The following is a 15010-nucleotide window of genomic DNA, read 5'->3' as shown; positions in this document are numbered from 1 at the left end:
CATAATCCTTTCTATTACTAAAAGAATAAACAGTTTTCTCTCTCAATGGAAAGAACAATGATACAATATAAATATACTGAAATAAAATTTAAAATGAGAAAACATCTTTTTAAAAAATCTAGTAATTCTTTGGGAGGCGGGCAGATCACAAGGTCAGGAGATCGAGACCATCCTGGCTGATACGGTGAAACTCCGTCTCTACTAAAAAATACAAAAAACTAGCCGGGCGAGGTGGCGGGCACCTGTAGTCCCAGCTACTTGGGAGGCTGAGGCAGGAGAATGGTGTAAACCCGGGAGGCGGAGCTTGCAGTGAGCTGAGATCCGGCCACTGCACTCCAGCCTGGGTGACAGAGCAAGACTCCATCTCAAAAACACACACAAAAAAATCTAGTAATTGATAATATAAATTATATTGATAATGCCTGAAGTTTAAATTCCACTTTGAAAATTCTATAAACTCATTTATTGCTTGACAAATGCCATTGTCTTAACTACTAAAGTCTGTGCCTCAGGGAGGTGGTGATTATAGAAATAACTGTTTAAAGATGAAATTTAATTAAATCAATAAGTACATAGTATGTTAAAATAGTTGAATTTTGTAAAAGAAAATATATGGTCATTACACATGATCTTTAAGCTTACAAAATAGCTAATATGTCATTGATACCTGTTATTTAGAGAAAACATTAAAATATACAGAATTTAATTTCAGGAGAAGCAAATTCATCTTTTGACTTCAAATGGAATAAGTTATAGTTCTATAGCACATATCTGAGGCAGCCATTGTATTATACTCATTACATTATTCTTGGAGTAATCATATATTTTGGGAAGTAATTGATTATGTATTATCTAATTATATTATTCTATATTAGGTAAAATTATATATTGTATTATTTATGGGGCAACCCTATATTTTGTGTTTGTGTACTATATACTTCATGAAGAAACTTATTTGACAAACAAACTATCTTTTTTTGTTTGGTTAAGTTTTTGAGACAGGGTCTCATTGTGTCATCCAGAGTGGAGTGCAGTGGTGCGATCCCAGCTCACTGCAGCCTTGAACTTCCTGGCTCAAGCCATCCTGATCCTTCCAGTTCAGCCTTCTGAGTAGCTGGGACTACAGGTGTGCCACCATGCCTGGCTGATTTTTTCTAGATTTTGTAGAGATGAGGTCTCACTATGTTGCCTAGCTTGATCTCGAACTCTTGAGCTAAAGTGATCCTCCTGCCTTGGCCTCCCAAAATGCTGGGATTACAGGTGTGAGCCACCATGCCCTTGGCCCCCTAAGCAACTTTTAATATAACAAAATATTATGTTTAAAGACCTGACTGTGACCTCTTACGAAATTATAAATACGTAAAGCAGGTCTAGAGAATCTAGGTTGAACTACATCCCTAAGACAATTGTCAAGTGGAACACAAACACTTGGAATGGACAAGAAGGAAATCCTGGAAGTTTCTGGTCCTCTGGATAGGATCTTGAAGAAATCAAGCTATACTCTTCTGGGTCTGTATTTACACTCATGCTTCTGGGCTCTCCAGACCTCATCTTTATGTTAATAACAGAAAGATTTCTTTCTGGGCCTTTGATACTTAAGCTGTGGATGAGAAACAGTTACATTTCTAGGGAACAGGGAATGAAATTAGATAGAAGATCAAGGTGAAATTGGAAGTGTCTGGGCAAACTACACACTAAGAATTAAAGGAAAAACAGATGGAAATTTAAGGAGAAAGTTTAAGCCTTCAGCCCATTATAGAAAGTACAAGAAACATCACAGGGATTCTCTGGGGAGAAATGGTGTCTTGACACTAACTCGCCAGTGATCTTGAACAGCTCTCTTAATCACTCTATAATTCAGCTTTCTTGCTGACTAAATGAGGAGATGTCTAAGGTTTCCTACAGTTCTAGGATTAAATAATACAACTCTTTGTACTATGCTTCATACACTAAAGCTAGATGCAGAAGAAAGTTATTTCTATGTAGAAAATTATGTGAAGCCATCTCTGGGTCATTTGAAGTAAAAGAAAACACCATCAACATAAAATAGCTACGTTCTACTGTCAGCTTGAAAAACAAAAACAAATAGTGTTTTGAAACATCTGCTTTTTAAATGTATTATGGGAAGCTAAAACCTGATAATTTCAGTTATTTTCTAAATCATTACTTAAGTAAGTAAGTGTGACAGGTCTATACATTGGAAGGATTACAAATATGTAGGTTGAATGTAGATGGAATAAATATGATCAAATCATATGAGAGGAATAAAGACCTTGTTTTTCTTAACACCTCAAAATGTTTGGAATCTGCATATTAAGATGCTGAGGTTTTGGAATCTGCATATTAAGACTTAAAATATTAAAATAGAAAACTAACCAGGAAACTAGGTGAATTTTGATAAATTCACTACTAAAACTAAAATCATAAGGCTAAAAAAAATCAACTCATGCACCTGCAAAATCTGGCACTAAAATTTGTTTCCATAGTGATAGATCACAACTGCTCTTTTCAAACTCTACTTTTCTGCCTTCTCAGGCTTTAAAGTAAAAAATCTTACTCAGTCTTTTTTAAATTTCAAAATCAGGCTTACATTACTTTGGCTCTTGAAGGATTCATTCAACAAATACATACCAAATACTATTTAAGGCACTAAAGACCCAGTGGAGACCAAAACATTAAATTATGATCTGGTGTTTTATTTCTGACACTACTATTTCTACTACTACTAATAGCCACAATAATAAGTGTAACCACCTTTTATTAAACACCTGCTATAAGTCGAGCACTGTCCCAGGATCTCTCTATATATTATTTGATTAAATCTTCACAATGAAATTGTAAATAGTTTTCCTACTTTGCAAATGAGAAGGCTGAACTTTAGAGAACTTCTCCAAGATCAGAGAGTTTATAATGCCAGAGTTGGGATTCAAGATCTCACACTCTTTCTCAAAAGCCACATTCTTTCCAGTGTGCCATGCTATGAACAAGAGACTGAGGCCTAAAGGCAGTTGACACTAAGTAGAGGGCTCTAGAAATTTAACTTGCCTATTAAAAGATGAAACGGGCCAGTGATCACAAATGTGGTGAGAAAGAAAAGGATTAAAAGAAAGGAAATCGGTTTTTGACTCTTCCATAGTTTTAACTGTTTGGGGGGACCAGAAGATGAGACTCCTGCCTACAACTGGCAATCTTCATTTTCTTTCATATGTGATGAAGAATTCTTGAAGGCTGCAAAGACAGGTCACACAACCAAAAGCAAAATGATATGGAGATATACAATCAGTGTATAAAGGTTATATTATTTTTAAAAAGTTAAATCACAATTTATTTGAAAGGAGGAGCTATGTGGTTTATAATGATTGTTTCTGAGGATGTTAAATATGCCTTCTTTATGCTGTTAATGTGTTTATACATAAATATGCAGCTTGTTATATTATTGCTTTTAAGATCATTTCAAATTAAGAATATCAGAAATTAAATGTATGGCAGTTTGTGACAACTTTTTCCAACTTGCAGATGAATGAAGATGCAATGCTTTGAAAAGATAGCTCTTAGAGTGGCAGATGGAATACATTTGAACTGGCTTAATGTTTGAATCACATGTCTCCATACAGTGAAATGAGCTTTGAACCACTGTAGAAATAGAGCCCAAGTATGCCCTCACCTCTCTCTCTTGCTGGTGTGGAGGTCCTTTTTCATGCCTTTGTTTCATCCCACATGGACTAGTATGCCCCTTTTGTTGGCCTCCCAGTCCCTGCACGCATAATTAACAGACTTAAGCTGGTACACCATGCTCCCACGGAGACTCCGCCAGGCACCAGAGGGAGAGCATGCACATAACTAGATCTAGATTATTTAGGCATTGTCAGAGGGATTCTGAAACGGGTCCAAGGAGCTGATCACTATTAATCTTTTCAGAACCTTGGTTCAGGCTACTTTCTCTACTGCTTTCACCCATTCCCACTTCCTCCCACTACTACAATTATTGCCAGTGCTAAGGGCTTTATTAAAATATTACTCTGAGTTACTTCTATTTCAGCCACTCAGATAAAGAGAATTGTTAACCTGCCATATTTTCACCAAGTATTGAAACTCCTCTTTTGCATTGCCTTTATTTATTTATTTATTTATTTATTTATTTATTTATTTATTTTGAGATGGAGTCTCACTCCATCACCCAGGCTGGCGTGCAGTGACATGACCTCAGTTCACTGCAGCCTCTGCCTCCTGGGCTCAAGCAATCCTCCCACCTCAGCCTCCCAAGTGGCTGGAACCATAGGCACGTACCACCACACCCAGCTAGAAACTCTTCTTTTCTACTCAATTGTTACTTTGCCATAGCTTGCAATGGCACATATACAATGTCAGAAATTTGCTAATTAAAATCACATTATCGTCATTGACTCATTTTCTAAGAATACATTCAAGTTAATGATTTCATTTCAGTTGTCTCCAATTAGATGTATCCCTCAACACAGTCAGTTCTTAATATGTTTTTATTTAAAATTCTGCTCAGTTTTACTATGTCCTTCTAGGATTTCCTTATAGTAATGACTTTTCCTTGATTACATTAACAATTCAGTTTTATATTGTGATTTGCTTTCCCACAAATAGAGGAAAAGTGATTTTGAACACATTTTGAACACATACTAGCCAAAGTTTTTAAACCATAGATTAAACTTGGCCGGGTGTGGTGGCTCATGCCTGTAATCCCAGCACTTTGAGAGGCTGAGGCAGATGGATCACCTGAGGTCAGGAGTTCGAGACCAGCCTGGCCAAGATGGTGAAACCCCGTCTCTACTAAAAATACAAAAATTAGCCAGACACAGTGGCACACGCCTGTAATCCCAGCTACTCGGGAGGCTGAGGCATGAGAATCGCTTGAACCCAGGAGGCAGAGGTTGCAGTGAGTCGAGATTATGCCATTGCACTCCAGCCTCGGTGACAGAGCGAGACTGTCTCAAACAAAGAACAACAAAAACAAACAAACAAAAATAGATTAAACTTTTGTTAAATTCCCTGTGAAGCCCAGTTATTCCTTTTATTGGAAGAGAGAACATTACACCAAGTGGCTGAAACATGAATACTATGCATAAAACTCACAGGTTCAGGTTTTTTATTTTTTATTTTTTTTGAATAGGCAAAATGTTACACGTGGACTTAATGCTAACATTATCTGTAACAATATCAAGCTTTGACAAGAAACAAAAAAAGTGCATGCAAAATATTGTGTCAACACCTCTTAAAATGGGTAGTAATTTCTAGTAGTAATTTAGCAACTTATTTAGATGAGAGGGAGAAAAGCTCACCTTGCTAAAGTCAACAGTGCTGTTTTCTCTGCTAACATCATTTTTATTTTCAACACAGGCTGGAGCAGACTGAGGAGAAACAACCTGACCTGCTAAAAGAGATTGTTGTGACAGAATACAAACAATTACTTACATAGTTGTAGACATACTGAGTGAAATAGGCACTTCAATTAAACTAGACTAACAGGTTTCTTAATGAATTTATGATGTAAGCATGAAGGGTCAATATAAATAGATCTATATTAATACAAACATTCTTATTATTAGTTACAGGTAGAAATGGGAGAATTCAGTAAAAAATTAAACCAATTTTCAGATAAAAACTCTAAAAGATTATTTTCAATAAGGATTATATACAAAAATATGTAAATGTTGCCAGGATTTTGAAGCATCATTGATTTCTAGATTTCAACCAAAACTAATGGTATATATAAAAAGACAAGATAGACATCTGTTAAGATTTAAGCTCAGCCTGAATAATTTAAAATGTAAAGCATTAAAAAGGACGGATATTTATCAGAAAAATACACAGTATATTTTTAGGTTTTATTGCATCTAAAAAGCCAAACCAATGAAAAAAAGTTCTTTGGCCATAACTCTTACAGTCTATGTAAGGGGGTTCGGTTAGAAATACCTTTATTTCACATAGTATGAACACTACGGATATGATTTTATGCCTCTGATTATTCTATTATGTAAGCATACTGATATTAGTCTGTGATATGAGAAAAGATAAAAACTTGAATTGTATTAGTTTTGCATTAACACTAAACTAAATCATAATTATCTTGTAGTTCTTTTCCCTATTATAGGGAAGATGATGAGAGTTCAGTGGATAGTAGCACTGGGAGTGTGGCAATGACTAGAAAGGGTTAAATTCCATCATTCACTAAATATGAAACATTGTTTGCAGTAAATCATATTAAATTTGTTCATAGTTAGCAATGCAATGAAAATTAAACGTCTCCCCATCTTTTTTTCTGTGAAATGAATAATGACAATTCAAATTTGAAGTCTTGCCCATATTTATGATAATAACTCAATGACTCAAAATAGTGCTTTTATTCACATCAGTTGTAGATGTTAGAAACACTCTCTCTGCCTGGCTCTTCTCTCTACTTACCTAAATCCCAACTTTATTCTAAATTCACCTTTAGTGTCATCTCTAATCCCTTTGGTCTCTGTCTGAACTTCTCTAAGCTCCCAGGGTAAATGCAAAAACCCCCCACAAAAACCCTTTCCTTTAAATTCTCTCCTGAAAGTCCACTTACTCTTTGTTACCTAGAAATTAACAACTGGGGTTAAAAATACTAATTATTTACTTTCAAAAATTACTATAAGTTTGCTTTTTAGACTAGTAAGCCTCTCAAGCAGGGGTCATTTATTAATAGGAATAATTGTATGGTTTAAAGTTGTTATAATGCCAGAAAGTCATAGGCTTAATATTATTCTAATATTATTCTAGAACTTAAGGATTTCACTACTTTCATTAAAAAATGTAAAATAATATATTTGGAGAAGATGAAAATAAAATGACTTTTTAAAATAAGTTCACCTCAAACCATGTTCACAAATTCTGATTATAGCATATTCTAGGGAAATATGTAAACTTCAGATAAATGTCATACAAGCTACATAAATTATTTTCATTCTCCCATTTCTAACCGCAATGTGCAGCTATGACTGTGAACTGTTCATTAGCAGCCATTCAATTTACCATTCTCAAAATAATAACTATAGTTTTAAAAAAACCTTTTATATAATGCATTTGTGCTACTAACGGATGTCTTCAATCACCAGTTTCACATCATTTCTCCATATTTTAAAGAGTTAGAACATTAGATATATTTAAAATTAAATTTATTGAATGCTCTGTAAAATTGAGTGGTGAAATTCAAGTCATGGATAAATTAAATACACATATACCTGCTTTCTTATAATAAATCATTTCATGTGGTATAAATCTACACAGAAGAACAATTATTTAGTTATATCACCAAACACATACAAAACAAAAGTCAACCCAGTGCAAAGTCATTAACTTTGAAGAGATTAAATTTTGAATTGGATAGAAAATATGTGGAACTTAAAATTTGAACAAATTTGAATACGTTATGTATTCATTTGTATACTTTAAGTAGAGCATTTCATAAATTACCTTCAGCTCAGGCAGTATGTTTAAAATATTAACACTTGTATTTCTCCTTGTAAATAATTACAGTAATTAATAACTAATATTTATGTAATAATTATAATAAGTAATATATTTTGAGATTTATTGTATGCTATTCTTGTTCTAAAATAAGAACAATTTTATAAAATATTACTTTATAAGGTTGATAATGAACAAGGGATTTAGAAACTATTTTTTATAAATATTTTAAGTGATGTTGATAATGACCTAGTTGAGAGTTTAACTAGCAGGAGACACATCAGATGACAGTAAACTTCTTGCTAGTCCTAGATTTTAGATATGTCTATAGAATGTATGCTAATATAGAAAGTCACAAAAACTAGCCTATGACAGACAAAAAGACCAAAAATTGTATATCTTTTATATTTCAGAGCAGTAGTTAAATAATAGGAGTTAATATTCATAGTTAAATATACTTAATGACATCAAAAGTCCTGCAAAGTTTAAATAGCATTTCAAATCTTGTTATTATTTATTGTCTATTATTTCCAAAAATGTAAGTTAATTTGCTAAAGTTGAAACAATACACTTTAAATGTGTATATCCTCAAGGCAGTTTTCACAACTTGGTAGTATATAGAACAATGAAGAGATACTATTTAAAAATTAACCTAACAGGTTTGATTTGGGTTATTTTGAAAAAATAGAAGTCTTTTAAAAAGTTTAACATTTTATTTGTTGTATATATAAAACTAATATTCATGCATGAATTATAGTATATAGAATGAATTGAAACCTCATAAATTAAAAATAATTTTATAGTTCTATTATCAATTGTAATCATTGTTTAAATATATTTTTCTTTATGCCAATTAGTTTATGCCAATTATTACCACCTTTCAGAAGAAGATGATGGATTAAATTTCAAAATTAATTTCATTAACTGAAATGCTATTACACAAGAAGAATCAATAAATTCAGATTTTGGAAGGGCATCTCTTATTTTCTTGCTGATGTCTAAGGCAATAGTGGTTCACAGAATGATAATTTTCATGTACAGAATTTTATCTTCAGCCAGAAGTGAATATTTTCCTAATAGAATAACAAAGAATTTGCTAGGATATTTTCCCCTCATGGAAAAAATTAGTATAAGGTTAGGATTTAGCACTCATATATGTGTGAAAGCTTTATGAATGCTAATTGTATACAGTAATTTTTTTAAAGTGCTATGCCACAGTACTTACAAACAAATGCTTTTTACCTGTTTCTTTATATTACCTTTGTCCACTAATCACTGCCCATATTATTTCCTATAAATGAATGTCACTGCAATGTTTAATTATTTGTTTTTATAATACATACATAATTTTGAGGCATGAGGATGACTATGAAAAAAGACACTAATTGAGTAATCTTATTATATTCAGGGTAAGTTATTTAAAAACTGATGAAAAGTGGATATCACTAAAGTTAACTAGTATCTGTGACTATTTAAATGTAAATGGAAACATTTGAGAAACCTAATATCTTCTTTGCTATTTATTAAACACATATTTCTGACCTGTTAAGCTCAAGAGCTCTTCACCTTAAATCAAAATTTCTAATATTTGTTTGACATCTTATCAATTAAGATATATATTATATAGTATTCATATTAGCACCTGTTTGAATTACTTTTCTTTGAGTTATGAATTCATTTTTTTCCTCTGAGCCTTCATGGAGAGATCACACGTGTCAGATAAAAATTATTATAGACTATGTATTTTTCTAGGGCAAATTATAATAGATATGGGGCTAGCATAGGAGAAAACTGAGAATATTTTGAGTAAATACTAACTAGAAAAATGAAGCTGTTTTTCTGCTTGTTACACCATACATTTTTCACTAAGTGTATTATGAGACTGGCAAAGTCATTTTCTTTATCATAAAGTTGTAGGGAAGGAACATGAGATTACATCAAAAGTACTATTTTATGACTTTAAGTAATAGCAGTATTATTAAAGCACCTCATTATTGGGAAAAAAAGGTATATTCTCAAAAACCCTGTTGAGTATTATATTAACTCATTTGTCTTTAGCTATAGTTCTCTTCTTTAAGTAAAGTATGCACATATGTATTATAAAACAGCAGCTTAGCAACTTTTAAATTTATATTTGGCCAAATTCATATCAATAGAATATATTGCATAAATGTATCATTATTTTCTACTGCTTAATCCACTGTAAATTACGTGCACTAGAAGGAAACTGGGATGAAGACATGGAGGTACATTACTATTAACCTAGAGACCAAGCTGGTTTACACTACCTCAGAAACCTTCAACGCATTTAGAGTACCCAAAGGGTAGGAGATGAGGGAGTACAGAGATGAGATGAGCCTGTTAGAGACAGACATAAGACAGAGCAAAATAAAGAAATATAAAGATGAATGACAAAGTTACATACATGTGTAACAATACATTTATTCATGGGAATAGAAAACATAAAGAAAGAAGGGCTAAATATTTAGAAAATGCTGATTAGGTGAGCTACACTTCAAAATCATGAAAAGTATGCAAACAATTAAACTTGGAGAAAAATTAGTGTGCCTGAAAATCATTAATGCAATATAAGAAATAACAAATCCAAACACATCATACTAGAATTATGTTCGCTCTTAAGATCTAGTCTTGACATTCCAAAACTGTAATGACAATATAGCCTCTGGGCAGGCCCATCAGTTGTGTCAACAATGTCATCTTGATTTTCTTGGAAGAGTAGAAAATATCATACTTATTAAACAATGTTTAATTATTTAATATACACAAATGTTTTAATAAGTTTCTCTCAAGCAATCTTAAGAATTATTATTCTAGCTTTATTTTTTCTTCAAAGGTAGAACATTATGAGGGATAAATTTTACACCTTGGATATCTTATTTATGAGACCATTGTATTAAAAAAGCAAGAAAGCATTTTTTAATATCTAATACAAAATACATAATATCTAAATACGTAAAGACAACATGCATCTGAAAATTAAAAGTACAGCATTTGTAAAAGAAGTAACTATAATGCAATAGATCTGATTTCCAAAAGTATAAATAAATATTATGCACAATACATATGTGTACATTGCTTTAACGTCTGAAATCTACCCAGGCCTAAAGAGTGAACTTTATGTCCCGTCCTCCCAAGTCTAACTGTTTTTCAGTAAACTATGGCATTGAACAGTAGTTAGAGACTTTCTGCACTGTAACTCCTTTTGAGATCCTAAATAAAAGGTACAACTGGAAAGTATTCAGATTATGAGAGACAAAAGATATGTGAAGGAAAACAAACAGAGTTAGAAATTATTAGTAAAGGACAGAGCAGAATAAAGACACCCTATACTTAACAAAACTAATAATCCCAAATTATCTTCAAAAATATAAAAGTTATCATAAGGATAATAATATTTTATAATAGATTTATAATCCCAATGTCTCAAAAGGTAATTGAATACATGACCTAAATGATAAATACAGATACTGATAAATTTTGCCTTCTAGATCACTTAACACAAAAGTCTTATTTTTAGTTTTAGAAAATCTTCCTAGTCCAAATAATTATTTTAATATTTTCAATATATTTATCTTGAGTGTTTTACCATCCATACCCTTTTCAGGGTGCTAATGTCAAAGTAGATATTATTTTTCTATTATTTTTGCTGTTGTTTTGCCAAATGTAACTGTCACTTTTTATTGAAATATCAGAATCAGATATTTAATTCTCACAGTTTTGATGCTTAATGAAAAGTGAAAGTTAAACACAGCATGGTGGCATTAAAAATGCATGGTGAATCCATAGCATCCTTCACATTAGCCCTGAAGAGAATGCAGAATACCAAGAAAAGTTAACTAGTGTGTTTTGAGATGAGACTGACAAATTATCACAAATCACTAAAAAAGGAATGGACAAAGAATGGTAGACTTGGGAAGGAGAAGAGCAAGGAAATGCACTATTTTATTAATCTAATCTATAAAACAGTGAAGACCCCATTTGAAATACAGTGTCTGAATGTTTAACCCCAGAGAGTATTAACAAGGTAACATGCTCAAGACACAAGTCAATTAAGGAAGTAGAAACTTTATTCTGTACGACTCTTTCAGGCTTATCTACATAAGCTTCCGTTTGTTTTTGAGACAATTTCAGCACATTAAACAAGAAACGGGGACTTATTTCTACCACTATGCTTAGGGAGGAAAATGTATTCTGTTTTAAAGTTTCTGGGAAAATCTTTGCCCTATTTAATTTCTATTCTATAATCTTTTTTTAAAAAGTCCATCTTTTTGCATAATGGATTTTACTAAGGATTTTAAAAAATTAATAGTATTACCTTTACTTTTTTGATGTTTTGAAATCCTTTTGCATCTCTCTGAACTATTGCACAAAATTTTAAATCTAGATTGCATATTTAGAACATAAGGTCCAATTCATATTTATGGCTATTAATTTCAATTTGTTTATATATCTAGAGTTTGTCAGGCCTTAGAGTTCCTAAGTAGATTGAGAACCTCAGTAGTAAAGGTCTTTCGTACTTTTTTCATTTTTGGGTAGGAGATTTATTTCTAAATTGGTGAAGTCTATACATATTTTCAGAATTCTCAACACACATAATTATGCAAAGTGTGTGAGGAAGCAAAACAGAGTCATAAGGAGGTGTTATAAGCTTAGGCTTAGAAAACCACTTCTGACAGCATACTCTACAACAATACTTAATTGGGTATATGAATCTTATTAGAACTGTTTCCAAGTTTTTATTGCCCTTACGTATGCCTCAAAAAGATTTGTATGTGTTCAGATAAAGGCTGATTGTACAGATGGTGACAGAATCACTTCAGAATCACTCAGATTCTAGTTTTCGGGAAAACTAAACCGTTTCTTAAATAAGACAAAAAGCGGGCTCTCAGAAAACCTTGTGACTATATGTAGATTTGTAATTCACAGTTATAATTCTACCATCTCCTCTTATGTTTAATAGAAGTTTAAAGCAGTAACAAACAGTGTGCCTAGATCTGCATATTACAATAAATCATTGATCCAATAAATTCTATAGCATCTTACTTCAAAAAAAAAAGTCATGAAATTATTGTTAGAGTAAACATTATCTCCAGTGAAATTTAAGGTATAAATTTTAACTAGTTCAAAATGCAAGATCCTTGCCTCTTTGAAGAAACATACCTCTTTCTTAAAGACATATATCTTATTATCTGATTTCTAGCAAAAGTTATGAAGGCAAAAGTCCATTTTTATAAAATCTGCATGCATTCTTAGAAGTTAATTCTTGGGAATATTGTAATAAAGTTTTTGGAGTCATGTAGACATAAGCCCATAGCCAAAATTGTAAATAACTGACTCTGTTTTAACATTGCCATACCAAATAAATACTAGCATTATAAGCGTAACAAAAGCACAGCATTTGTAATACATCTCTTAGAATATAAAAGCCTCAAGTTTTGTTATCTTATATATCACTTATTTTAAAGCAAATTGTGATTTAGAATAAAATATGTTTTAAATATATGATTTGATTCAAAGCAAGTTATACCTCCTCAGAATGTTCAGTGGACTCTACAAACATAAGTTGATATTTACTATAAAGTATTCATAATAATTTTATTGAACTTAATGTGTGCACAACTATAGACTCTTTTATGTAACAAAAATGACTTATATTCAGTCACTGAAAAGTCCCAAAAATCAAATGAGTATTTCAAAAATGATTTTGTCATTAAGAACTGGTTCTATGCTCTGAGACAAAATTACATCTAATCATCTTTATCTATTTAATAAAGCATTTATTCTACATTTTTTATGTATATTTGATTCAGTAGTATGGAAACTGATTAATATGAAGCAAATCTGGAGAAAACTAATTTTCATACATTTTATTTAAGGCATCTCTGAAGCTTTTGAAAATAGGGTGAGATTACATGATATTTCATGCTGTCACTACATGTGCTTTCATCCATTTGTGGAAATCAGTCTTTCCAGTAAAGCATTTGAAAATACTTTTCATTAATTTTTATCTTTTAGAACTGGAAACTTTAAAGCTGATAGAAGTTTAACAAATTCATACCATCTTCATGGTAACTTCATTTTCTTTCATGAGACTAATAGAAAGGATGGATGACAATAGGAGATTCCTAAGCAACTTCCTTAGTGCAAATGATCAGGGGTTAAATAAATGCAAGGAGAGAACAAAAAATACAGGAAAGATAAAAGAGTCCGAAGCATAAATCATAGAAAGTCAAGATTGCTAGGAAACAATGGTGGTCATCTATATTGGTGTATGAAAATGGTCAGTGGGGTGGCTCCATGGATGTTGAAGATGCCACATTACAAACAGCAATGAGCCCTTGAACCGGAATCAGCCATAATGTAGGTAAAGTCACAAGCAATGCACTGGCTGGTCTTTTCAATCATTTTCTCTAATGGAATTTGTTAACTATGAGCAACATGAAACCAATATCTTTTTTCCACAAACACTAGATGACGATCATGATTCCTTTAAATGAAAACACCATCTACGGCATAAGTCAAAGCCCCGCATTACATTTTTAAGCTACAGGACAGAGACTAGGACCTTATTTGTTATGCCACAGATGCTCTGTTTATATTTTCTGCAGCAAATCTAAAAGTTTTTTTTTTTTATTAAATATTAGTTTTTTTTTTATTTTTTCCTGAGCCTTTCAGGAAACTTAAGTTCTTTTCTAAAAGTTTTACAATTTGATGCTTGATAATAAGACTATATCCTCATGTAAAAAGAATTCTACAATAATCTGAATTTCAAAAAATCATTTTCAAATAAAACAAATTTTAAAAGATTTAGAAGCACTTTGATATGTCAGAGACCTATAGTAGACATAAAGAGCACAATAAACAAACATTTACCATTTTTGTCCATGGAATTTGGTTCTGACTGTTTCTTGCCAATATCAGCAAAGGAACGAACAATGGGAATCCTGTTGGTGAGTTTTTTCTGATTCTGATGATGATGTTGCTTCATCAATGCCTCATGGACCCTGTGGCGTACATCTTCATTCAGCTGACCTGAGCTCACTTGTTGGTCAAGAACCATATCTGAAGAGAAGAGGCCGGAAGAAGATGAATACAGCTTTCCTCTAGAACATGTGCCAGCCATGAATCACTGAGTCCAAATATGCAAGCCCTAAACAATATTAGTCATCTTGAAATAGAAATAACTTCTTTAAAAACATTCCTAAGCATGGTGTTATAAATGGAAATTTATGTTCCATTGTAGAAATGTTGCACAAGAAAGATTTGGGCAAATTTTCATTATAAATCATTCTATTTTAAATATATAATTCTTATGAAGTATTATTTTTCAAAGGGGAATAGTTGCATTGAGAAGAAAGTTCTTTATTTCTTCATTATTCACACTGATGGGTGGAATAGCTGTAGAGATGATATGAAAATTCATAATGTGTTTGAATTCACAATTCACAATGTGTTTGAATTTGGAAATTGGTTTTATACTTATATTTTAATATTTTTCCCATTTTCTAGTACAGACTAATTTCCTTGT

At 32.0% G+C, this 15010-nt stretch overlaps 1 protein-coding gene across 20 annotated transcripts in view; it reads right to left on the bottom strand.

Moving 5' to 3' along the window:
• SLC4A10 (solute carrier family 4 member 10) overlaps positions 1 to 15010 on the bottom strand; it is a 391994-nt gene that overhangs the window by 115394 nt on the left and 261590 nt on the right. For 7 of the 20 annotated variants that reach the window (XM_065525564.2, XM_065525565.2, XM_005573309.5 and 4 more), the window contains 3 exons: positions 14356 to 14544; positions 5310 to 5401; positions 3665 to 3754 (listed from right to left, as the gene is read on the bottom strand). In XM_065525564.2, the coding sequence (XP_065381636.1) occupies positions 3665 to 3754; positions 5310 to 5401; positions 14356 to 14544 (371 nt within the window). The remainder of the gene's footprint in view (positions 1 to 3664; positions 3755 to 5309; positions 5402 to 14355; positions 14545 to 15010) is intronic. The other 13 variants (XM_065525570.2, XM_065525568.2, XM_065525572.2 and 10 more) reach the window with 3 other exon arrangements.

This window comes from Macaca fascicularis, chromosome 12 (genome assembly GCF_037993035.2).
Source record: "Macaca fascicularis isolate 582-1 chromosome 12, T2T-MFA8v1.1".
Classification (NCBI taxonomy): domain Eukaryota; kingdom Metazoa; phylum Chordata; class Mammalia; order Primates; family Cercopithecidae; genus Macaca; species Macaca fascicularis.
This window is presented reverse-complemented; position numbering and strand designations above follow the sequence as displayed.